The sequence below is a fragment of the Podarcis pityusensis genome (genome assembly GCF_964106645.2).
Source record: "Podarcis pityusensis genome assembly, chromosome: 12".
NCBI lineage: Eukaryota > Metazoa > Chordata > Lepidosauria > Squamata > Lacertidae > Podarcis > Podarcis pityusensis.
In genome coordinates this window covers 2,597,446-2,623,301 of record NC_138037.1, presented here as the reverse complement: position 1 = coordinate 2,623,301, position 25,856 = coordinate 2,597,446, and the positions used below count along the sequence as shown (strand labels likewise).

General features: G+C 50.1%; 1 protein-coding gene across 3 annotated transcripts; it reads left to right on the top strand.

Annotated features, from left to right (window-relative positions):
* The first annotated feature begins 1,387 nt into the window (after positions 1 to 1,387).
* On the top strand, positions 1,388 to 25,286 carry LOC308459057 (zinc finger protein 783-like). 3 transcript variants are annotated; one of them, XM_080974114.1, is made up of 9 exons: positions 1,388 to 1,461; positions 3,564 to 3,669; positions 4,711 to 4,782; positions 4,979 to 5,368; positions 9,931 to 10,057; positions 10,774 to 10,887; positions 11,544 to 11,660; positions 13,426 to 13,539; positions 23,095 to 25,286. In XM_080974114.1, exons 4-9 carry the CDS (start codon positions 4,994 to 4,996, stop codon positions 24,111 to 24,113), a joined length of 1,866 nt encoding a protein of 621 aa, XP_080830240.1. In that variant the 5' UTR covers positions 1,388 to 1,461; positions 3,564 to 3,669; positions 4,711 to 4,782; positions 4,979 to 4,993; the 3' UTR covers positions 24,114 to 25,286. The 3 variants fall into 3 exon arrangements, with proteins under 3 accessions (XP_080830240.1, XP_080830239.1, XP_080830241.1); XM_080974113.1 differs by lacking the exon at positions 4,711 to 4,782; XM_080974115.1 differs by lacking the exons at positions 4,711 to 4,782; positions 23,095 to 25,286 and adding an exon at positions 16,435 to 17,910 and having other exon boundaries at positions 1,390 to 1,461.
* The last annotated feature ends 570 nt before the right edge of the window (positions 25,287 to 25,856 follow it).

Genomic DNA, 25,856 nt, shown 5'->3' with positions numbered 1-25,856 from the left:
TGCAGGAACTCTCAGGGCTCCTTCTAGACCTTTCTCCCCGAATCCCCTTCTTATTGAACCTGGAGTTTTTGCATTGCAAAGCTGTAGGCCATATGCCTTTATTGAGGGGCATTTTAAAACTTGTGATCATATATTGTATTGCTATGGTGGTGCTGTGAGGTTCCAGATATTGAAAAGGATGCCAACCAATTCTTCCCTGGAGCCTCTGAGGGTGAAATAAAGGAGTGAGGAGCTTTGTGGCGGCTTCATACTTCCTTAACTCCAGTTCCTTAGTCCTCTGGAGTGTTGATGGGAGACAGGAAGGATGTATAGCTTCTCTTGGCCTGGGTTTAGCAGTGAATGATTTATGTTCCGCCTCTGCGGCCGGAGGCAGCATGTCTCTGAATACAAACTGCCAGGAATCACAAGTGGGGGTGACACAGGAGGCAGCAATGGCCACCAACCTGTGGCAGGGAAGACCCCTTTCAAAGACACCCAGTGCAAGGCCAGAGGCTGCCAGTGGGGCAGGGTCACTGGGACTAGCGTTGACAGGTAGCTGGCTCAAAAAAGCAGCCCAGAACCTCTCTGCTGCTACAGGAGTCTCGTTTTGGGAAGGAGGTCTTACTTCACAGTGCATAGTTAATCTGTGGAACTCCTTCCCACAGGAGGCAGTGAGGCCACCAACTTGGATGGCTTTAAAAGCAGATTGGGAAAACTCATGGAAGAGAAGAGGGCTCTTGATAACACTACAATGCTTCTGAATCTCAGCTGCTGGACGCCACAGGAGGGAGGGTGGGCTCTTGTGCTTGGATCCTGCTTGCTGGTTTCCCTTAGGGGCACCCGGTTGGCCACCGTGAGAACAGGGGGCTGGCCTGGACAGGCAGTTGGCATGAGGTTGTCTCTAGGCTCTTCTTAGGCTTTTACGGAACCTCCAGTTCCAGATGCAGTCTATTTAGAGCAGAGTTTCCCAACCTTGGGACTCCAGCTGTTTTTGGACTACAACTCCCATCATCCCTAGCTACCAAGACCCGTAGTCTGGGATGATGGGAATTGTAGTCCAAAAACAGCTGGAGTCCCAAGATTGGGAAAACACTGATTTAGAGCTTTTGGTTCCTGGGGATATTTAGCCAGCGTGAGAACTAGATAGGCCGCTGGCCTGATCCAGCTGGCCTCTGGGTATGTTTCATCTTCCTAGAGCAGCGGGGAGGGCCTTCCTCCCATCGCACTCGCTCCAGGGAGCAGCAACCAGCAGGAGAGCAGAAAGCGAATTGGCCCCCCTTGCCATGAACTCCTCCCTCCGCAGGTGGCGCTGCGGCGCCTCCAGCGCACAGGAAACCGCGTATCTCTTTCCTCCTCTCCCCCTCCTCACGCCGACTCCGCTTCCTCCGGGCCGCCGCGCGCATGCGTGCCGCTGTTTCCCCACTTTTTTCCCCAAACACAGAACCGCGCATGCGCGGCAGCCGTGTTAGTGAGACGGCTCTGGTGGGTACCTCCTCCTCCTCCTCCTCCTCTCTCCCCGTCTCTTCCTCACCCCCCTCATTCCAACTGCGCCCCCCCACCCCGAGACCCCCGCCCCGACAGAAGCCCCCCCCCAGCCCCGCCGCGCGTCCCCTCAGAAGGCCGCCCTCCCCTCCCCCCTTGCAATAGACGGAGCCTGATTGGGCCGCTCTCGGCTGCCCCGCCCCCTTTCCTCCTGGGGAGGGGGAGGGGAGACAAAAAGCCCTGGCGGGGGGGGGGGTGTCGTCGAGGGAGGGGGCGCCGCCGCCTGAGGTGAGGCTGGTCTGGTCTCCCCCTCAGGGGAGAAAGGGAAAGGCAGCCCGCCCAGCCCCCTGAAGGGGCCTTCTGGGGAGGGGCCCCCTCGAAAGAGTGGGGGGGGGCGTTGCTGGGTGTGAATATTGGGGGGGGGGGGAGGCTGGTGGTGTGTGTGTGTTTTTCCCCTGAGGGGAGATATGGAAGCGCCGCCTTGGTTTTTTCTGTCAGCTGGGGCGGGGCTCCTCGGAGGGGGGAGGGGAGCATCCAGGGGGAGGGGAGGGAGAGAGGGAGGGAGCGACGTTGTAGGCCTTGGAGAGAGAGAGAGAGAGAGAGAGAGAGAGTGAGTGTGTGTGCAAGATGACTGTTTGTGCAGGGAGAGGGAGGTGGGGAGCCAGGGAGGGGGTGGGGGTGAATGAGAGAGGGAGGGAGGGAGAGAGAGAGAGAGAGAGAGAGAGAGAGAGAGAGAGAAAGGGAGCTTAGTGCTGTTGGCCTAAGAGGGACTGGCTTGTGTAAGTAAATGTAAGTGTGCAAGATTGTTGTAAGCCAGAAAATAGCTTACAACAAGATGACTGTTTCTGCAGGGAGAGGAAGGTGGGGAGGCAGGGAAGGGGGTGGGGTGTGTGTGTGCATGAGAAAGAGAGAGAGCTTAGTGTTGTTGGCCTTGGAGGGTTTCTCTCTCTGTGTGTGTGTGTGTGTGTGTGTGTGTGTGTGTGTGTAGGATGACTGCTTGCTTCTGCCTGGCAAGGGAGGGGGGAAGGTTGGTTAGGAGCATCCCTGGTGTGTGTGTGTGTGAGAGAGAGAGAGAGAAAGAGAAAGAGAGAGAGAGAGAAATGCTGCCCTGTGTGCTTAGAAATACTGCTTGTTTCTCCATGGCGGGGGGGGGTGTTTCTTGGTCAGTGTGCTTTTGGGGGGGGGGAGTTTGCAGTGGAGGAGAGATTCCTTCTCCATGCAGCTTCCAAGTCCAGAAGGATGTGCTTATTTTTTGTATAATGGGGGTTCTGAAGGACACAAGGAAAGGGTGGTTATGTCCTCAGTGTTCTGCTTTGATGGGAGACTCATCTCTTGGGACCGTTCTTGCGGAAGTGCACGGTGCCCAGATGTGCAGGCCTGAGGAGTTGCAGCTAACATCCCTTTTTGAGACAGGCTGGGTTCTTATGCAGAGGCAGGATCTCAAGGCTGGGAATAAACAGCCTCTTAATTTGAAAACTGTCACTAATATAGAGTTTTTTCTGGACCCTTAACTAACCAGCAGGATGGAATCCCCTTTGAACAATTTGTCTTCTCCCAGGACAGCCTTCCTCACCTTGGTGCCCTCCGAAGTATTTTAGAGTACATATGAATATTCTGGTTGTGGCTGATTAGAGTTTTAGTTCATAATATATCAATGGCACCAGGTTGGGGAAAGTTGTTTTAGGTTGACCAGATGGAAAGCAAGACCTGGATTTTGTAGTTATTTATTTGCTTGCTTGTTGACTTATTTAAGTGAATTAGTTTGGGATCCATCCATTTGGATGCAGAGTGGCTTAGAATTCTTTAAAATAATTACCGTAATTTATATAACACTTTTCTGCCAATATGCTTAATGGTTCTCCCCCACGCCCCCAAAAAAGTTCACAGCAAATACATTCATCCTAATAGACAAAATACTATTAAAAATGGGATTTGGGGGAGGAGGGGAAAATTAATTCACTTACAAATCCTTAGGCAATGTTACACATTTTCTACAGTCACATATGGAATAGCCACCGCAGGGATGTGCATGGGGACGAGAGATGGCAAATGACTTGAGCTGAAATGATGGAGCGGACCTTCGTGTCTCTTCTCTTCCACAGATGCAGCCAAGTTGCATAGAAAAGAGAATTGTGGCTGGTGCAGCTGTCATGTAATAAGGAAGAAATCTGCACCTACTGAAATTATCTCTTTTACCAAGTATTCCAGGTAAACAAGTTTTGTTGTCTTTGCACATGGTTACTTCTCTGTTTTCTTCCTCTCTGTATTCCTGCTTTTCAAGAACCGAAACCCCTGAACAGCAAGAGTAACAAAGGAAAATGGGATGTTTTTGGTAAGATCCCTCTTAGGCCAGGACACTACGTGCTTCGGTGTCCAAACACACCAGGTGAAGAGCAGTGGAATAGACAGTACAAGAATGGGTGAACCATTGGTCTAGCTCAGGGGTTCTCAAACTTCATCCATCTGCAGGTTTTTTTTGTTTTTAAGAATCTATGTAAAAGCTCATCTTTAAATACTTTATTTCTCTGCATGCATTTCTAAACATTTTATCTTAAAATAGTACTTTTAAAATGCATTTTGGTGGTGTTATTTTTTTTGAGCTAAAGACTATTGCAAAATTGGGAGAAGTGCAAACCCAGAAGATAATAGCTTTTACATCAGTGTGCTAGTCTCAGAGGTGAGAATTAGATCAGGTGGCTTTTAAAAAAGCAGGCGCCTTCTGTGCCAGGTTTTTAAAGCCTGCTGGAAACTTTTCTGTTTCACCAGGCCTACGCAGGCAAATAGGAGTACATCCCCCACAATGGGCTATTGATCTTTGCTTTTAACTTTTTCGTTTTTCACTTCCTAACATTTTATGCTTTTCTTGCATAGTTTTATTCCTCTTTTTTTACTATTGTAAACCACTGTGATAAAGCAGCACATCAATAAACAAAACTAGAATGCAGAGAAAACTGAATTCCTAGTGGGCATTAAAAGCATTTTGGTGTAAAATGTAGTTAGTAGTGTATAGAAAACTAAGGGCGGTGAGTGTGTATGTGAGAACCAGTCCTAAGGATCCCACAAACGAAGCATTTGCCAACCTGGTGCCCTCCATATGTTTTGGACTACAACTCCTGTCTGTCCCAGTCAGCATCCAGTTTGGCAAAGCCTGCATTAATGCAGCCCTAAGATGCACTTTTGAGGTGGCTTATAAGCACAAACTCAAATGTAAAACCTGTAATATTGATATAATAATTTGGTATCTCACAGGAACTTGTATCTCAGTGACCAAGCATCTGATCTGCATGCAGAAGGTTGCAGTTAAACCCTCAGCACCTGCAGGTAGGGCAAGGAGAGACTGCTGCCTCAAACTCCGCTAGTTGTTGAAGGTGATCCTGAGTTAGATGGACCTGTATGGGCTGACGCTGTATAATGCGGTTTCCTGCATTCCTAACTTGCTTGTGCTTTTGGGGCGGAGCAGACAGCAAGCCAAAATAGACGGACTATATTGATCGTTCTTCTCTCCTTTTGTAACCAGCTTCAGCGTTTCAACATGGAGCCCCGGCAGCCGGTGCCTTCGCAGCCCGAACAGAATTTTGTCCGAGATGCCAAGCAGAACATGGCCGAGCTCTCTCTGTGGACGGTGGTTGCTGCGATCCAAGCCGTGGAGAGGAAGGTGGATTCTCACGCCACACGGCTGCTGAACCTGGAGCGGCGGATGGTGACCAACGAAAAGAAATACGTGGACTGTGAGAATGCCGTGGTGGACTTTGGCAACCAGATGGAGTGCAAGTTGACGGCTCTGGGGACGCTGATCCAGGAGTACGGGCTGCTGCAGAGGAGGCTAGAGAACATGGAGAACCTGCTGAAGAATCAGAACTTCTGGATCCTGAGGCTCCCTCCAGGCTCCAAAGGGGAAACCCCCAAGGTAAGGACACTTGCGGAACACACTCTCTATCTCCCCCCTTTTACAGCATTGTGAAAAGTTCCGCAGACTTGGAGATGTGCTATTATTAAAGGCTGCCTTCCAGATCATCAGCCAGCAAAACTTTTGTTAAGTAGAAAGGTCTTTCAGGCCGTCGGTGTGCCACAAACAACTAGCTCATGAGCCCAAAGTCTTGAAAACTCGGTTAAGATAAGAACTATACTTGGCTTTGGTGGAGATGGTGAACTGTGCTTGAAGGCTGTCAAAGGATGGAGGAATTCTCACCCGAGAGAGGAGAAGTGTGTGGTTCTGTGGATGGCCCCCAATATGCTGTCCACAGTAAAGAAGCGAACAGTGTCAAAATCTGCACAAGTTTATAGTTATGCCCACCACAGAGAGGCTAGTAAGACGTCTGTATTTATTTTTAAGGCTTGCATTATGTGACAACAGAGCATTGAGGTTTGCTAGGCCTTGATTCTCACTACTTTGCGGCTTCGATCCTTGCATTATTTTTTAGGTTGCCATTTCGAGTTCTTGGTTTTTTTTACATTTACCTTATTCTAGATAGCTTCTGGCAAAACTCCATTACTGTTGAGTGTTAGGTGGGAGGATTTGTGGAGGGCTTTTTTTGCGGGGGGGGGAGGACACCAACACAGTTTGAGTGTTTCCTTAGCACATCTTCCATGTTTAGATGCTGTTTGACTGGCATTATTGGAATAGTTGAGAAATGCCTTATTTGCTCTTCTAAACTCGTGGAGAAACTTGTTTTCTGTTCAGCTAGTGCGTCCCCCAAGCTCTGGAAATTATGGACACATCTTTTCTTACTGTCCTTTTCTCATAGCCTCCACGGACGAATAGAGTAGTGTGGTCCAGCTATGCCTGTTGGGATTCTCAGGTACCCTAGAGAATTGTTGTGAGAGCTGTTAAATAGCATAGAGAGTGCTTAAGTAACTGCAGTAGCTCACCAAAGAGGATAAAAGGCTGATGCCAGCCTCTGGACATGCCCCCTTCCCACCCAAACTTCTAGGGTAAGATGCTATCATGTCAAATGAGCTTTATGAATATCTTACCCTTAATCTTCATGAAGCAAGGGGTTAATCGCTGCAATATATACAATACTGAATATAAGTGGAAACCAGCTTTGGGGATCTGGGAGACAGATCTGGGTGCAGGGATATCTCAGCAAAAAATGGAAAGCCCTTTGGAACAAGAAGCTATTTAAGACTGCAAAGATATATGAGAATGCCTAAAAATGCATAATATTCTTGGTACCTTGCACCCCAGAAGCGTCAATCCAAATGTTGGAGGAAAGATTGTTCAGGATTAGGTACATGTATCCATATGTGATGGGGGTTGTAAGGAAATTAAAAGAGTTTGAAGTATTCTTGGAACGTGCTGAAGTAGTTGACAAGTTGACAAATGACCTTCGTGGGAATTCTTAATAACTTTTGATGGAAAGAATGAGATGGTGCCATTTAAAGATATGCTGCCTTTTTATTTGTGGCTGCAAGACAGGTAATTGCAAAATATTGGAAAAGTAAAAATGGAGGTACAGCACAAGAGTAGTATTGTTACATTTGGCAAAATGCTTTGGCAGAGAAACTGACTAAACAGATCTGAGCTTCAAGGTTGCCTGAATCTGAGGGTGACTTTGCAGTTCAGTGGTATAGTTTTATTCCATGAGCTAATAGACAAGGTGGTCTTTGGAATCCACCACCCACACTTCGGACTCTTATGGACTGGTCCAGTGTGATAGATAAAAGAGACTCCTTTTATACTCCGGAAACTCAGATTGCTTTCCGCCTACATTTATATTGCGAAAACAACATCTTAAATTTTTAAAATATAAACCAATGGTTTTTAAAAAAAGAAAAAATACCTATGTGTGGGAAAGGTGTCAGTACAGTGCAGTTTCCTTTCGAGGGAAATGATGGGTTTGGAGGCACTGATGAAGTTGAGTTGCCAGCGGACTTTCACATCAATTAAGACTTAACAGACTGATTAAGACTAACCAGCCAAATCTCTAAAAGGAGGCAGCAAAGAGGTGTGTTAAGCCCTATTGCTTCAATTGCACTGGGGGCACAACTTTCAGTGGCTCTGGGAAGAAGGCAGGAATGGAATTGCCCTCATGTTCCCGGTCGGCCATTCCTCTGACATCCACTACAGTACAGGCAATGGTTTGCCACCTGAAACAATGATACTTCATTAGATAGGATCATTGCCCTGACTGGAGATAGATGCTGTTCCTGGAAATGTTCCATTTCCCTTCTTGAAAGCCTGGTGGATCAGGGTTTGGATTTGGGCAGGAGGGGATCTGCTTTGGGCGGGATGCTTCTGGGTTGATCATCCCAAGAGAACCCAGCTTCTTCTCTCAGTATCAGTGGTGCAAATTTGCTTATAGGTTGTGCTTTGAATTTGGTTTTGTGTAGAACTTTGAAATGTTTGTCAGGGAGCAACGTGGGGTCAGCAGGTAGGTCATGACATACCTGCCCTGTGAAGACCTGAACCTTTTGCCAATGCTTCCTGATTATTACCAAGCATAATGTCCATAACTATGAGGACTAGAAACTTCACCTGAAAAGTACAGCCTGGTAATTCAAGGTTCTACTCAGGATAATTAGGTTCCATGTGTACTACATAGGGCATGATGACAAGAGAGAGACCCAGGCAACATTGTATGTGTCAGCTGTGAAACACGCTTTCAACTCTGCTCCCCCTTGGCTTTTGGGGGGGGGGGCTCCTGTTGTTGTTTCTTCAGTTTCTATACTTCCCTTCATCTTAGGATCACAGGGCAGTTTACAACGTAAAAGCACAAAAATACATACTATAGTCATAGTAACAAACAAAAACAGTTACCCTCCATGCAGTTTAAAAGACCATAGATAGGTTAATTATCCAAAGGCCTGGGAGAAGAGGAATGTTTTTGCCTCACGCCTAAATGTATGTGACAAAGATGCCAAGTGAGCCTAGGAAGGGCATTCCACAAATGGAGCTACTGCAGAAAAGGCCCCGCTCCAGACCTCTTGCAGAGGAGGCACACGAAGAAGGGCCTCAGATAATGAGCTCATGGTCTGGGTAGGTTCATATGGGGAGAGGCGGAACTTGCGGTAATGTGGTCCTCAGCTTCTTAAGGCTTTATAGGTCAAGACCAGCACTTTTGAATTGGGCCCAGAAACTAATTGGTAGCCAGTGCAGTCGGTTCAGGATCGGTGTTATATGCTCACACCGTCTTGCCCTGGCTGCTGAATTTTGTACCAACTGAACCATCTTCAGAGGCAGCCCCACATATTACACATTGCAGTAATCTATCCTAGAGGCTACCAGAGCATAGGCAACAGAAGTTAGGCTATACCTGTTCATATTGGGGTACAGCTGATGGCGCTCTGTGCCACTGAGGCCACCTGAGCCTCAAGCAACAGCAATGGATTCAGAAGTACCCCCAAGCTGCATACCTGCTCCTTCAGAAGGTGTGTAACCCCATCAAGAGCAGGTGACCTCCCATCCATTCGGTCTAGGGAACCGCCCATCAACAGTGCTTCAGTCTTATCTAGGTTGAGCTTCAGTTTGTAGGCTCTCGTCCATTTAGTTACTGAGGCAAGACTGCCACACCTGCAGATGGAAAGGAGTAGAGCTTTGTGTCGTCAGCATAAATGAGGAGTGGTTTTGCCAGTGCCTCCTTCAAGCAGGCAGGGACTGCCCCCTCTTGCATTAATCACCTCCCTGGCCCAGTCAGCTGTCCCTCCCTGCTAGTCTTCATCAGCCAAGAGGGGCAAGGGTCCAGAGCGCAGGTGGTCGCCCTGACGGATCCGAGCACTTTGCCCACGTCCTTGAGCCTTACTGACTGAAACTCATCCAATATAATAGGACTAGACAGTGCTCTGGGTAACTCTTGAGATTCATCTGCTGTAACAGTGGAGTCAGGGTCCCAGCGGATGCAAGCGATTTTATTCTCAAAATGATTTGCAAATAAGCCACAGCGAGCTACCATCAGTTCTGTCACTACCTTTGGGCCAGACGGTAAAAGGTTCTTAGGCACTACTTAAATTATTATATATTGAAGTGCCACCTTTTTGCTCAGAGCTTTACAGAGTAACAGACAGGCAGTGGAAATGGAGCTACTGCATTGAATCTGGTAGTTGCTAGATTGCTTCTTAAAAGCTAAACTCAACAAAGTTTCTAGGTGGAGATATTTATCTGTCCGTATCTGGATTGGATTTGAAATTGCTTTTATACATGCAGATGTATTGCATATGGTGTTATTGTATTGTGAAATCACTTTGAGACATTTCATGGGAACTATACGTACGTTAAATAAATAATAAGAGTTCGCTTCATACTGTTTTTTTCTTCAAATCTCTAAATGTTGGTTGGGGAGGGGAGCATAGGAATAGCTGGTGAGTCTTCTTGCTGAGAAGCGATAGGCTATGCACCCTTCCAGCTTCTCTAGACCAGAGTAGTAACATTCTGGCCCTGCAGAAGCTGATGGATTTGGAGAGAAAAGGGGTCCAGGTAAGTGCCAGGCACTCACCCTAGAAGGTCTAAGTCTGCGACTGCTGTGATTCCAGGTGCCGGTGACCTTTGAGGACAACTCCGTCTACTTCTCAGAGCAGGAATGGGGGAACCTGGATGAATGGCAGAAGGACCTCTACAAAAACATGATGAAGAGCAACTACGAGTCGTTGGTCTCACTGGGTAAAGAACTGGTTATTGCTCTTTTTATTAGCGGCTGATGCAAGTCATGAGGCTGTCTCAAGTGGTTTTTTAAAATATCTATCTCATCTGTTATCTAAGTGTTTGCCATCTACTCCGTCATGGGGTGCAAATAATAACATTATTAATCCCTGTTGCTGAAAACTGCAGAAGGGGAAAGTGCAATTGCATTCAGGTCCTGCTTTCGGGTTTCCAACAGGCATCTGATTGGCCAGTGTAAGAACAGAATGTTGGACTAGATGGGCTGTTGGACTAGATGGGCCGAACGGTGGGCTGGTGTAAACACACAGTTGCTGTTAACCACGTTTGGGGATCACTGCTTGATTTTCTGCACGTGATAAGCTGTGTGATGGTGTGGGGACTGTGCTGGAATGCTCTGCAGTGTCCAGGACCTTGGAAACAGCCAACACAAAGCAGGGGTGACTGTGGGGAAGTAGCTGAACTCCACGACCTCCAGGACTTCTGCGTGTTCAGGGATACGTTCCCAGTCTCTCCTCACCTCCCCACTTTGCCCTTCCTTTGTGCTCTGAAGCACCTCAGGACCTGCTCATGTAACTTCTATGATGCACCTGTCATCTAGCGTGTCCCCTGCGGTGAATTTTCAGTGGGTACGGTAGTGCTGCCAGCATCTCCCTTAATCCTGTTCAGTGCAGCAAGTGGGCTGAAGGGGTGTTCTGTGTTTTCTCTTTTTCCAACAGACTATGCAATTGCAAAACCTGACCTTCTGTCCCGGATTGAGCAAGGCGAACGTCCCTGTGTGGAAGAAGAGGAGGTCCCTAAGGAGAAAGAGATTTCTTCAGAGCCCAGCCCAGGTAAGCAGCTGGAACCCCAGAAGGGTTTGGGTGGGTGAATAGGATGTACGAGGCTGTCTTAACTGACCCTTCCATCTCCAGTGAGAGCCAGTGTGGTGTAGTGATTAAGAGCGGTAGTCTTGTAATCTGGTGAACCGGGTTCGCGTCTCTTCTCCTCCACATGCAGCTGCTGGGTGACCTTGGGCCAGTCACACTTCTTTGAAGTCTCTCAGCCCCACTCACCTCACAGAGTGTTTGTTGTGGGGGAGGAAGGGAAAGGAGAATGTTAGCTGCTTTGAGACTCCTTCGGGTAGTGATAAAGCGGGATATCAAATTCTTCTACTCTTCTTCTTCTTCTTACAACTGGGATTCTCCCCTCCCACCCACTAACTTCAAAATGTGCAGGAGATTTTCCTCTCTCTTCAAGAGGGGTCTGCCAGGACTCCCATGTCTGAGGTTCACCTTGGTGGTGTGGGCCTCAAGACCTGTGGCCCAGGACAGGGAAGTCTTGTGCATCGGGCATTCTTCCTGTTACAGCAGAGCGGAATGAAGGCCATCTTTGTGCTCCTTTGGGGTTTGCGATCGAGTAAAATTGAAACAGGCTTAGCAAGTAGTTGCAGCCTGGTCCAAAGTGGCTGACGGAACAAACACCCTCTCGTTCGTGTCTCCCGAAACAGAAGCCTTGGTTTTTAGGCCTGGCCTGGCCTGCCAAATGGAAGGGAGAGAAAATGCACATGTCATTGGAGACCAGGAGAAAGCAGAAGGAAGGACAGCTCCAAGCGACCACAGTGTTGGTGAGTGGAACCTGTAGGTTAGGCCGCTTTTGTCCAGAGTATTTCAGGGTTTCAGAAAATACAAAATCCGCTTGGAAAAGAATCTTGACTGGATTCTCCTCACGGTTTTTGCAATGGAAGAAAATGTTGAAAAGTAAAACCTAGAGGGACGCAGCTCTTGCAACAGGGTCTAAGAAAACTTCCCCTCCGCACCCCCCCCCCAAACATGAATGCTAAATATTTTCAGCTGGAATTTAAAATATGGTTTGAATAGTTGGTCTGAAACATCGTGGGGAGGAACTACTAACCCCGACGGCCATGCCCTGCCTCCACAGTCCGCATACCAGCCTCTGTCGACTGCAAGAGGGCAGAGGGCTCTTGTGCCTGGCTCCTGCTTGCTGGCTTCCCATGGTGGGTGTCTGGTAGGCCCTTGTGAGAACAGGATGCCGGGCTAGAGGGGAAGTTGCCCCTTTTAACCCAGCAGGCCTCTTCTTAGGTTGAAATGGAAATTGAATTGAAATACTTTATTGTCACTTGTACAACTTGTATGCAGTGAGATTACAGGAGCACCCCCCACTCAGCTCTCTTAGTCTTAATTCCCCTCGTTTACTGACGCACACCCACCAAACCCAAAACGCAGTTGCCCTGTTGTTATCTTTTCATTCAGCAACCTAACAGCCCACAGATAGAAGCTGTTCTTTACCCTGTTGGTGCGACTAATCCTGCTTCTATATCTTCTGCCTGAGGGCAGGAGATCAAGAAAGTGCCGGCCAGGGTGTGAATCATCCCTGAGAATTTTTCTCACTCTCCTGAAAGTACAGGTTCATTACTACATTGACTTTCAATGTGGTTCTGCAGAATAAAGAGGCAACAGAGTTTTCCAGCTGAATGAAAAGCCCAAGATGCTCATATCGGATAGGTTTTTTTTTTGGGGGGGGGGGTTGTATTCCTTTTAAAACTATAGCTTATTTTATGGTGACTGGGAGTGGCCGCTGAGACCATATAACACCGGTCCTGAGAGACCTGCATTGGCTCCCAGTACGTTTCCGGGTACAATTCAAAGTGTTGGTGCTTTAAGGCCTTAAATGGCCTCTGTCCTGTGTACCTGAAGGAGCGTCTCCACCCCCATCGTTCTGCCCAGACACAGAGGTCCATCACCAGGGGCCTTCTGGCAGTTCCCTCCCAATGAGAAGTGAGGTTACAGGGAACCAGGCAGAGGGCCTTCTCGGTAGTGGCGCCCACCCTGTGGAACACCCTCCCTTCAGATGTGAAGGAAATAAGCAGCTATCCTATCTTTAAAAGACATCTGAAGGCAGCCCTGTTCAGGGAAGTTTTTAATATTTAACGCTGTACTGTTTTTACACTTGATTGGGAGCCGCCCAGAGTGGCTGGGAAAACCCAGCCAGATGGGCAGGGTATAAATAGTAAATAATAATAATAATAATAATTATTATTATTATTATTATATTACCACACACCTGCAAATTGCCTTGACACACATATAAAAGGTGATTCATAAATTAATAACAATAAAAAACAGAGGGATAAAAATGCCTTCCTTTGGTCTGCCAAGGGCCCTGTTCATTCCACCGCACAGTTGGAGGGCAGTGCCAACCCCCTGGCAGGATCTGTGCACCTTGTATCCTGCCAAGGTGCTTTCTGAAGTCCTGCAGAGACTCAGCCAGGTGATGCCCATGTTGCTGCCCTAAAGCGAGTCGGGGGAGGGGAGAGAGACTAGATTGCCCCAAGTTGAGCTTTCTCCTAACTGCTCTTTTCATTGGCACAGACTATGGGGCTGCCGGATCTTCCTTTGGCTCTCCAGGGAAGCGGGAGCAAGAGGTGAACCTCGAGGGTCCGGAGGGCACGGAGGAAGGCGAGCTGCGCATCAAGCCTCGCGCTGGTGAGTGTTGCACCTGGCGCACCTAGGTGCAGGAGGGGCGGTGACGTTGCAGAGGCGCTTTGCGTTTGGAGCGGATCAGGCTGCCAACCCTTCCAGCTGCTACACTTGAGTCTGAGCAACATGTCCAAGCAGAACGTTATTCTCCCCAGCCCATTTAGTGCCGCGCGCGGCTGTGGGCCCTGTGTCGAAATGGCCACAGCTGAGCGAATCTGCATTTGCAGCGCATGGTGTTGAAGTCAGAACCTGGAGCAAGCCAAGCGCCTCTGATGCTCCCTTCTTGTATCTTGAGGGGGCTGTGTTTTATGGGGTGTTCGGGTACCTTTGGCCCACTGGGGGAAAGGGCCTTCTGCTTCAAGGCTCTGTTTGTGATGATGTTTTATGGCGTAAAAAGGGTCTCTCCGTGTAAAGCAGGATAAAAATGTCACTGAGCTACACCTACTGTTTCGTGTTATTCTCCCCACATCAAGTTTGCAACCTCTGTGTGAGGAGCTGCCTCATTGGTAGAACTCTGTCCTGTTGGGCAGCTTCCCATGGCCCTGTGGCCTCACAGAAAGCGTTTGTTCTTGCTGCTGCTTCACGGCCCGCCTCCCAGGCAAGGGGAGCTTCCTAGCCCCTGAGTCAAATTACTCTCGACCTTAACATAAGACTGAAGATGGGGTAGCCTGGGTTTTCTGCTGCTCTGGAGGGGAGGACGCAAACCAGGGGATTCAAAGGAGATTCCAACCAAACATTAGGAAGGACTTTTCTGATATTAAGAGCTGCTCGGCAGTGAGACAGACATCCTTGGAAGGTGGTGGACTTTGCTTATTTGGAGGTTTTTAGACAGAGTTTGTGTGGCCGTTTGCCGGGGATTCCTTTGCTGTGATTCCTGTGTTGCAAAGGGTTGGGATAGATGACCTTTGGCATCCCTTCCAACTGCTATGATTCCACAACATAAGACACACCATGCTAAGGACCAGGGAAGAGAGTAGTATAGGAAAACTCTATATGTTTCTCTGCTTCTTCAGCCCATTGGTTGTACCTCTGAGCCACGTCCCACCAGTACAAAGCCTTCCTCCTTCTGTTTCCACCCACCCACCCAGCAAGCCCCCTTTCTGTGAATTCTGTTGTAATGTTCAGGATGAACTTGTGTCTTCTGTATTGCTGGCTAAAATATTCTGAGTGCTTCCTCCCCCGCCTTCTCTTTTATGCAACGAATCACACTTGCAATATCCACAGTGATATTTAGCCAGCGCCCCTCCTAGCGGTGATGTTGGCCCTCTCCACATCACCCGTGTGGCCTCCCACCCTCCACCACTCCTTGTATGGCGTGCAAGCAAAATGGTCTGCTCCTGTTAAAGCATAACCCCTGCCTCGTGGTGTTCTGGGCCCTCATGGTAGCTTACATCCATGACAGAGCGATAAAAGTACAAAGAACCAGAATGCGCCGGTACCATTAAAAGAAAAACACAAAGCAGCAACATCTCAGAAAGGTTCGGATGGTCTCATCTTGGCCACCTGTGGGCTGCCTTCAGTCTACTGATCCAGCAGCCTTGAGGAGGGCAAATGCGCTTGTCCTGTTTGACTAGCAAAGGACGAAGGAGAGCCAAGACCTGCTTTCAGGAGCCGTTTTTTGTAGTGGAGGCAATCCAAGCACGCGCGTTGCCAGCCCTGGGTCATTCTGGCGCTGGCCTTGAGTGCCCCCCTGCCCCGCTCACCCGAGAATGGCAAGGAGACTTGGAGGGGCACTGAGGCTCTGAACGTGGAGAGGGGGAGAGGCTGGTTTAGAGCCCACCTGGACAAAGAAATGGGCTGCTGGAAGGATGAGCAGAGCTGGCTGGCTGGCGAGGCTGAGAGGAGACGCTGAAAGAGGGAGAGAAAGAGAGAGAATGAGCACGAGCCCTTCATGTAAGAACACAGCTACTGCCTGTCCCCCTTTCTGACTTGTCTCCTGCTCTCACCTGGTGGCCGTTTGCTGCTAGGCGGGAGCGAGCGCTGATCACGTTTCCATGCTTTCCTTTGCTCTTTCGAACTGTCAGTCGCTTGTATAAATGTACCCCGAACGTGGCTTTCTTCTAGGGTATGGGGGGGAAGAGGGGAGAAGGCAAGTGCTTGCTTGTTCTTTGACTTAAGAATATAGTAATTTCAGGGGGGTGGGCACCTGCAGTGTGCAAGCACTGAGCAAGGGTCAGAAAGATCCCTCTGACTGCACACTAGAGAAGCACATTTTATAAGCTCAAGCCCTGTAGTCTGCAGCCTGCTAGACAAAGGAGTTCAGGGGCTTGGAGCTGAAAGTGTGGACGGGTGAGAGCAGGCCTTCTGTGGCTCTCCAGAGCAGAGAGGACTTCCCAGGCAGGGTTGACATGAGCAGTGGAGAACAGCTCATGAACATTGCCGGGGGTAGGACTAGATGACTTTGAGGTCCCTTCCAACTCTGCAATTCTTTGATTCTAACGTTTTTGGGTAGAACGGAGAGCAAGGCATAATGGGGCTTGTCAGCTTACAGACCTGGGTTCTTAGTTTAAAATAAGTGCCAATAAGACTTTTAATAACGTGTGCAAATGCCCAGTCAGGCTGCACCAACCAGAGAGTTGCCTTGTTGGTCTTTGTACACGTTGCCTGATGGAAAAGGGGCTGTGTCCTCGTGACGTGGTGCGGCAGAGAGGCCACGCTGGCCGCAGCCGCCTTGTGCAGTGGTCAGGCAGGAGTGCGCTGACGACTGAGCAAAGCGGGTTCCTGCAGAGCCACTCTGGGTTACCTGGCCCTTTAAGCATCCTCCCTCTAAACAGGCAGGAGAAGGTAGCTGGGCAGAATGTTGTAGGCTTCTGGCTCAGTTTTTAAGAAACGGATGTTGCGCGCGTTTGCTGCTTTGGAGAAGAAGCATTGCACCAACGCTCTTTTCTTTCAACCCACCAGATGACGGGCTGGCCTTCAAAGCAGAGGTCCTGCAGGCCCAGAAAGCACTGTGCGAGAGCTTGGGGCTGCAGTGCACCGAAGACGCTGTCCTCCACGGCCCCCACCCAGGGGCTGCCTCCCTCGGGAGCCGCTACAGCGCCCTGATGCACCAGCGGAGGCACCCGGAGAGCCAGGCGGACGAGGCCCTTCCCGGAGAGGCCAGCTTTGGCGGCGGCGGCCACAGCCCCATGGCGGGCTTCCAGCGCGAGAGGCCGGGGGAGAAACTGTTTGTGTGCCCCGAGTGCGGGAAAAGCTTCCGGCTGCACAAGAGCTTGCTGATCCACCAGCAGAGCCACGCGGCGGGCGGAGGCTACCGGCCGCAGTGCGAGAAGAGCTTCACCTACAAGCAGCAGTTCACCCTCCACCAGCGCATCCACACCGGGGGCGGCGCCTACACGTCGGTGGCCTGCGAGGAGACCTTCAAGCAGAGCCACAACCTGAAAGCCCTGCCCAGGGTGCCGGCCGGAGAGAAGCCGTACGGCAGCGCCAAGTGCGTGAAGACCTTCAACCTCAAGTCGTCCTACCGGCAGCACCCGAAGGGGCACGGGCGCGAGAGGCCCTACAAGTGCAGCCGCTGCCCCGAGAGCTTCTCGCAGAAGAAGAGCCTGGTGACCCACCAGCGGCTGCACTCGGGCCGGGGCAGCAGCAGCTCCCTGGCCTGCCTGTACTGCGGCAAGAACTTCAGCCACCCCTCGGATCTGGTGCGGCACCAGCGCATCCACACCGGGGAGAGGCCCTACCGGTGCGGCGAGTGCGAGAAGAGCTTCACTCAGAAGCAACATTTACTGCAGCACCAGAAGATCCACCTGCGGGAGCAGAACCGGCTGATGGGGACGGCCGTCCGGGAGGCCCTGCTGGACGCCATCTTCATCTAGCGGCCCCCTCCCACCGGAGCTGTGGCTCTGCAGGGAGGGGCAGAAGAAGGGCAGGGAGGGAGGGGGTGGAGAAATAAGACTGTTACCTCAGAAATTGGGCCCCCAGGGCTGCAAGGGGGCTTTTCCGCGACCTCCCTCCTAGCCTGGAGTTTAGGATCCTGTAGACTCTCGGGTACTCGATAGGACCTTTTTATTTTAAGGGTGACTAGAGATTGTTCAGAGTTGCTGAAGAAGAAAAAACAGTGGCGTTGGTAGTAACAAAAAAATGCTTCTGGGGTTGTCTTTTCTGTCTCGTTCGGAGTGTACCATACTGTAGCTGCCCCTTCCCACTATCTCCTCCCCCCCGCCCCCGCCCCCGGTTGCCAGAGGGACATTTTCACTTCAGAATAACTCAAGACGGACGACTGTTGGTCCAGAGACGGCGCACCCGTTCACCTTTTCTGTAAACACCGATTTCTCAGAACTGAACACTTTTATATACTTTTCCCCTGGATTTTTCTTTTTCTTTCTTTTGGTCTGTGGAAACTTAAAAAATAAACTAGAAATGTGGAAAAAGAAATTAGCTCAGCATTCTGGTTAGTGAATGTTTTTTTTCCTGGGGAAAATGGAAATTTTTGGCACCATGTGTGTTTCGTGACATTTTGGGGTGACAGCAGCAATGAGTGAGGGCGTCTTCCGTGGCCCTGCTGTCTTTTCTGTGAGACCCTCACTTCTCCTGCCACCATCCACCCATGCTGGGGTCCTCGTACCATCTAGAACCCCAGAGCAGGCTCCCCTTACACAAGTTCAGAACAGTGGGACCAGAGCGGGGGGGCACATTTGCTGGCCCCTAAGGCACTGGGAGGGACGCGGGTGGCGCTGTGGGTTAAACCACAGAGCCTAGGACTTGCCGATCAGAAGGTCGGCACTTCGAATCCCCACAGCGGGGTGAGCTCCCGTTGCTTAGTCCCTGCTCCTGCCAACCTAGCAGTTCGAAAGCACGCCAAAAGTGCAAGTAGATAAATAGGTACCGCTCCGGCGGGAAGGTAAACAGTGTTTCCGTGCGCTGCTCTGGTTCGCCAGAAGCGGCTTAGTCATGCTGGATACATGACCTGGAAGCTGTACGCCGGCTCCCTCGGCCAATATAGCGAGATGAGCGCCGCAATCCCAGAATCGGCCCCGACTGGACCTAATGGTCAGGGGTCCCTTTACCTTTACCTTTAAGGCACTGGGAATTGCACCTAACGATTTCAGCTTTTAAAACTTTTATTTTGCAATAAACTCGGGAGCAATAGATTTCAGCTTTCAGCTTTTAAAACTTTCTTGAAAACCTTTAAAGCTGTTTCCAAGCAGAAAGTTGTCTTCCAAGACATGTACGTGTTGGCTATTTGCAGTTTAGTAGCGCAGAGAGCTTGCTGGGGAGACCATGCATTAAAAAGGGACTCAAAAAGTACTTAAACAAGGTTTTAATTACAAAAACAAAAACTCCTTTTACACTAAATACATCAACAAACCAGACCCAACCACCAACCCATCCCCCAGGGTAATGGGAGAGCTAGGAGCTGCTCCTTATATACTACACCCAATTGCTGACACAGCTTAATAAGTTCAACTCAGCAGCCCCTGCCATGTTTCACAGCTGTAAAGCTGGGTCTCGTTATCTTGCTCTGGCCCCTTAAAGACATACACATTGGGTGGAACAATGATGAACCTTTACATTTAAAGTAACCATTCAACCGTACGTATGTTAAGTCTTGTATGTAAGTCCCTCGCATGGCATCAGAACAGACTTGGAGAATATTTTGCAGTGCAGATTGTGCTCACATGCAGAGGGTCTGCTTCAGTCTGAAATGTTAAGAGGCTGTCTCCAGAATGGCTGCTGTAACTTGAGACAGAAGGGGAATTACTATTGCTAATAACCAATATCAGTCATGACCGTGCAAACGCATCTTTCTTTGTAATTAAACGTGGCGAGGCCCTCTCCAGTCTAAAGGTAAGGCAGAGGAAAAGGCTTAAAGACACTCTTGTCTCCCAGACAGCCCTTTCCTCAGCAGCTCAGCATTTCCATGGATTTCTCCAGATGTTTCTGATCTTGCATTGGGAAATGCTCTTCTTTGAAAATCGGACTGTGAACTCCTCCGGGCAGGGAACCGTTCTTGCTAGATTTTGACGCTGGATTTTTGTTAATGGGGGATTCAGCCTCGCACAAAGAAATCAAAAGAACTCCCAAGGAGGGTCATCTCGCCCAGTTCCCTGCAGTGCAGGATTCACAGCTAAAGAATCTGACAGGTGGCCATCAAGCCTCTTGTTTCGAAACCTCCAATGTGGAAGAGTCTACCACCTTCTGAGGGAGTCCATTCTATTCTCAAACAGCTCTTGCCACCAGAAAAGTTATTCCTAATGTTGAGTCGGAATATCCTTCCTTGTCATTTGAATCTGTTGATTCGGGTCCTGCCCTCAGGAGCAATAGAAAACAAGCTTGCTACACCTTCCATTTGATACTTCCATTTGATACCCATTGTTCAGCCCAGACACAGATCCAGCGCCGAGGGCCTTCTGGCGGTTCCCTCATTGAGAGAAGTGAAGTTAACAGGGAACCAGACAGAGGGCCTTCTCAGTAGTGGCGCCTGCTCTGTGGAACGCCCTCCCTTCAGATGTGAAAGAAATAAGTAGCTATCTTATCTTTAAAAGACATCTGAAGGCAGCCCTGTTCAGGGAAGTTTTTAATATTTAACGCTGTATTGTTTTTAACATTCGATTGGAAGACGCCCAGAGTGGCTGGGGAAACTCAGCCAGATGGGCGGGGTATAAATAATAAATTATTATTATTAATATTATTATTATTACTTGAAGGTGTCGTATCGTGTCACACCTCAAGTCTTCTCTTATACAGGCTGAGCACCCCCAACTCATGAGACTTGGTTTCCAGACCCTTTTATCGTCTTGGTCACCCTCATCTGTACATGTTCCAGATTATCAATATCCTTAAATCGTGGTACCCAGAACAGGACACAGGACTCAAGGATTGGTCTGATTCAGGCACAACAGAGCAGCTATTCTCACTTCCCTTGGCCGAGACACTTGACTTCTGTTGATGCAGCTTAGAATAATAACATTAGCTGTTTTTGCTGCTGTATCACACTGCTGGCTCATGTGAAACTTGCGGTCTCCTAAGACCCCCTCGATCCTTTTCACATCCGTGTGTCGGGCTTGGGGAGTGAAAGGAAAGTGTCTGCACTGCCACTGGAGGTTTCAATATCCTGCATCTAAAAAACAGGGGTTGCAAGTTGGGGGAAGGATCGTGGCTTAGTGATGGGACACCTGCTTGGCAGGTAGAAGGTCTCGTGCTCAGTCTCCAGCGGTCTAAGTCAGCATCCAGAAAAGTAAAACTTTCAAGAAAGAGAAGGAAGGGTGGGGGAAGCAAGTTTCTCCCCTTACAATAGAGGAAATGGCATTGAAAAACTTCACCAGTGTCAACAGGCTCTCTGGAGGCTCACATTTTGCAGTCGGAATGAAGCCTACAAATTGGTGCCGCAATTGAGTGGTTAGGGATGCTCTGATTAAGAAGCATTTGCACACTTCCCCCATACAACCCTAGTCTCTGTTTGCTAGCCAGGCACAGATTTCACTGGGGCAAAATGTCAGGTTTTAGGGCTGGGATGGGGCAAGACTAGGTTCTCAAATCCCTGCTTGCTGTGGATATAGCAGAATAAATTGCTAAGAAGTCATGCATAAAGGCAGCCCTGTATCGGGAAGTTTTTTTAATGTTTGGCATTTTATTATTTTTTATATTTTGCTGGAAGCTGCTTAAAGTGGCTGGGGAAACCCAGGCAGATGGGTGGGGTATAAATAATAATAGAATGATGGTGATACATTCGCCCCATAAGACGTACCTGACCATAAGACGCACCTGGTTTTTAGAGGAGGAAAACAAGAAAATATATATACTGAACGAAACAGTGGATGTATGATTTCTGTGGTTCATGCTGTGATCACAGACATGATATGTGATTTGGCGGTGAGTTTGGGGTAGCCCAATTCAAAAATCCTGAGAATCCATGTGGGTCCGTGCTTTGCAACCACACTTTTGTGCCATTGCGGCCCCACGAAACAGTGGATGCATGATTTATTTGGTGCAGGCTGTAGCCATGGACATGCTATGTGATCTGATGGTGAATTTGGGGTGACCCAATGTAAAACTCCTGAGGATCCATGGGCTTTTACCTCCCCTCTCCCAGGCAGCCTCCACTAACATCCCTTATCTCTCTTCCAATCCCAGCGATCAGCTGTTTCCTTCCAACACTCCCTTTCCTCTTGTTTGCCTTAGTGTCTTTTCCTTAGCTGGAGCAGTTTTTTGCTCCTCCTTTTCTTCTAATTTCTCTCCTTATTGCTCAGCGTCTTCCTGTTTTCCCCCTTTGCAAGTCTGCGGCCTTACCTCCCCCCTCCCAGGCAGCCTCCTTTATCGCTAGAGTACCTTATCTCCCTCCCTGATCGCTTGCCGACCAGCTGCTCAGCGGCTTTGTTTCAACACCCCCTTCCCTCTTTTTTTTTAAAAAAAGCATAATCTGTTTTTTGCCCCTGGGCAATTCGGCTCCAGGGACCACACATTCGCTCCCTAAGACGCACAGACATTTCCCCTTACTTTTTAGGAGGAAAAAAGTGCATCTTATGGAGCGAAAAATATGTTGCTTTAGACAGTGCAGTTAATCTGTGGAACTCCCTCCCGCAGGAGGCAGTGATGGCCACCGGCCTAGATGGCTTTAAAAGAGGATTGGACAAATTCATGGAGGAGGAAAAGGCTATATCGATGGCTAATAGCCACAATGGCTCTGCCCTGCCTCTATGGTCCGAGGCAGCAATGCTTGTGAATGCTCGTTCTTGGAAACCACAGGAGGAGAGAGGGCTGCTCGTGTGTGTTTCCCTCCCTTTATGGTTTTGATCTATGGGCTACTTTTAAAATGAGGCTGCATTTTAACCTAAATTTTAAATTGGTGGTCCCCCCCATTATGTTTTTACTGTAATTTTACTGGTGTTAGCCGCCCTGAACCTGGCTCTGGCCAGGGAGGGCGGGGTATAAATAAAATTTATTTTTATTATTATTATTTTTATTATTATCTGTCTTGGGAGACGATGGAGGAGTGCTCCTTTGGGGGTGCGGACAAGCTGTTGGAAAGTAGCAGCACCTGCCGTGTCTGCAGAGACCGATGCAGGAGAGACATGTTTTGTTGCAGCCAGGGCAGATGAAGGTGTTTGGTTGTTCTGCTACAGATGCACCAGGGCGTTTTTTGTCTCTGCGCTCCTCCCAGCGGTCATTCCTCCTCTGGTCACTGCTCTGTATGCACGACCTGACCATCTGTCTCCAAGCACTGGGGTTGTCTGCAAGGGATTCCCACACAGCAGGGTTGACGTTGCCAGACTTCACGTCATGTATACAGACATCTTTGGTCTGCTAGTGGGAAGTCAGCTCCCCGTAGAGAACATCCTTGGGGGTCCTGCCGTCTTCCATTCTGAATACGTGACCCATCCAGCGTAGACGTCACTGAGACAGGAATGTGAACACCCCGGGAACATGGGCTTGGGAGAAGAGCACATAATAATAATAATAATAATAATAATAATAATAATAATAATAATAATAAATTTTATTTATATCCTGCGCTCCCCAGCCAAAGCCGGGCTCAGAGCAGCTAACAACATCTTGGTTCCGTAGGCATTCCAGATTTTCAACATCTTCGTTTTTGTCTTCCACACTCCCCTTCCCTTGCAGACCCCCCGACGGACAAGGCACCGACTGAAGCCAAGCAAGATCCCCGAGTCCTTGAGCCGTGGGGGCCCGAGACGTCTGGGGAGAGCGCCTTCGGGGGGAAGGGTCCTCCTCGCCCAGCTGTGTGGCCGGGGAGCCTCCCGGGGGAGCCCAAGCGGTTCAGCCCCGTTGGACTTGCCCTGGCCGAGTGGCCGAAACACAGCGGCGAAGCCAAGTCTCACCCGTGCCCAGACTGCGGGAAGAGCTACGGGTTCCCAGGGGTTTTGGAGGACCACCGGCGCAGTCGCTGCAGCCTCGCCCCCTCTCCGGGATGCCTCCCACTGTCGCCCTCAGGCGATGGGAGCCTCCCGAGGCCTGGGCTGGGCTGCCAGGGAGAGGCGGGGAGTGCCAAGCCCCTTTCTCCCCTTCCTGCGCCACCTGGGGAGAAGGCCTGGGCGTGCCCCTGGTGCCAGCAGCGCTTCCGGTTGCAGGTGAACCTTCTCATCCACCAGAGCAGCCACCTGGAGGCCGGAGGCGAGCTGGGCGGGCAGGACCGCCTGGCGTGCCGCTTCTGCCCGCGCCGCTTCGGGCGCTCGGACCACCTCCTGCGCCACCAGATGAGCCACACGGGCGCCCGGCCCTACCAGTGCCCCTCGTGCGAGAAGAGCTTCACGGACAAGAGCAAGCTGACCAACCACTACCGCACGCACACCGGGGAGCGCCCCTTCCGCTGCGCCGCCTGCGGGAAGAACTTCATCCGGCGCCACCACCTGGCCAAGCACCAGCGCACCCACACCCGCGAGAGGCCGCACCAGTGCCATGTCTGCCTGAAGGGCTTCATGCAGAAGCACCACCTGCAGAAGCACATCCGCACGCACACGGGAGAGAAGCCCTACCGCTGCAGCCAGTGCCCCAAGGCCTTCTCCTCCCAGCAGCGCTTGCTGCTGCACTGCTGCGCCCCGACGCAAGTGGTGGCGGCATCAGCGGAGGCTGCAGGAGGCGGCTCAGCGGCGTCCGCCACCGCCCTCCTCTCAAAACATTGATGTACCTCCTGCGCCGTTCACCGGGCCGATCTTCCGGTCTCCCGCCTTCAGAAGGGGCGTGGGGAGCAGCGCCCTCAATGCCGCCAGTTTGCTTGAGAGATCCCTTGCCGGACCTCAGCTCTCCCCTGCGAGCCTTGGCGGCAGAGGGTGCGTTGCAGAGCCTGAGATGCCATGGCAAGGCGAGCGCCTTGCAGGACAGCAGCTCCTCTGCGCCTTCAGTGTAAATGGTAAATCACATAAGGGTGGTGTTTCCCTGCTGGGGACTTTGGTTGTTGTGGTGCTAACGTGTGCTTAGAAGGGGGTTGCGCCTGAATGTAAGTATTAAGAAGTCTTAAAGGTGGCCGCTGACGCCGTCTTTTCTTTTGTTTCCGAGGCAATCGCTGTTGTTGGGCTACAACTCCCATCATCCCTAGCTGGCAGGACCCCAGTGGTCAGGGATGATGGGAACTGTAGTCCAAAAAAAACAGCTGGAGATCCAAGTTTGGCAAACCCTGAACTAGGCCCTGATATAGCTCAGGGTTAGGGTGGTCATCCGAAAGAGGGAGGGGGATTTACATCTGGGGAAATTTGATGTAAAATATTAAAATGGTGAATATGTCAGCCTGGTTATGTAAGCCTGGAACAGTGGAGAACAGGACTCGGTTTGTGTCTCGCTGCGTTTAGAAGAGCCCTATCCAGCGTCTTCGTGGTTTCAAGCTCTTAATCGCAGCTGGAATGGCCAGGTGACCTCGGAAGCCACACAGAACCCCAGTGAAGCGAAGCTCCTTCGTCTCTTTTCCAGATGTCCAAGAGGTTCCCCGTGCAGACTGGGCCAAGGGCCTCTTATTCGGCTGTTCTCGCATGATGCCTTGCTGCAGAGTTGGGACCAAGCATTTTGGGAGTCTGGAAAGGGCAGGACCCAGGTGGGGGCACCCACCTTGCCTGAAACCTCACCCAATGGGACTATAACGACACCTCCTACAACGTGTGGCCGTTGGGACTGTGGAACTTCCGTTCTTTTCTGAAATGCTTTCCCTGCATCGATAGATTTTTGTTTCTTTAAAAACCCAAACTTTTGTCCTTTAGGGGCTGGACATTCTGTGTTGTGGTTTTGGATAGATATATTTTTTCCTGATTTTGTAATCCTGCTGTAAAGGCTTACCTGGGGGGAAAGATACACACTGGAAATGCAAACGGGAGCGTCGTGTGGTTTTTCTTTCTCCTCTCCTCCTCCCCCGTTCCACATTTTCCTGTTTTAAAGGTATTAGAAAGAACTTCTGCTCTTCTGTCTTTGAACAATTCGTCCGTCCCCGTCCCCGTCCGTCCCGTTCTTGCAAGGAAGCACTGAAATAATTCCATTCTGTATAGGTAGAGACAGCCTTGGCCAATCTGTGGCACTTTCTGGGTGCATGGAACTACAGTTCACATTGGCTCCAGCTTTTGAATTGCATTCCATAGCAGCTGGAGGGTACCAGGTTGGCAAAGACATTTGTGCCCACATTCCGTGCTGTTTCGAACCCGATACCTGAGCATGCACCTCCCTCCTCTCAAGGCTTTGCACCGTGCAAGCCACTGAAGATGCGTTGGCTGGGTTTGATGGGGATGTGGGGTTGTGGCTGGTAGAAATCAGGGACTGAGTAGCTCCCAAATAGCCCCTTTCATTATTTTGGCCTTTCACTTTTGCCCTTGGGATCCAAACAAAGAGGTCTTTTGGTGTCGCCAGGCACACTGGAGTGACAAGTTTTGCGTCCATGCGCCCTTCAT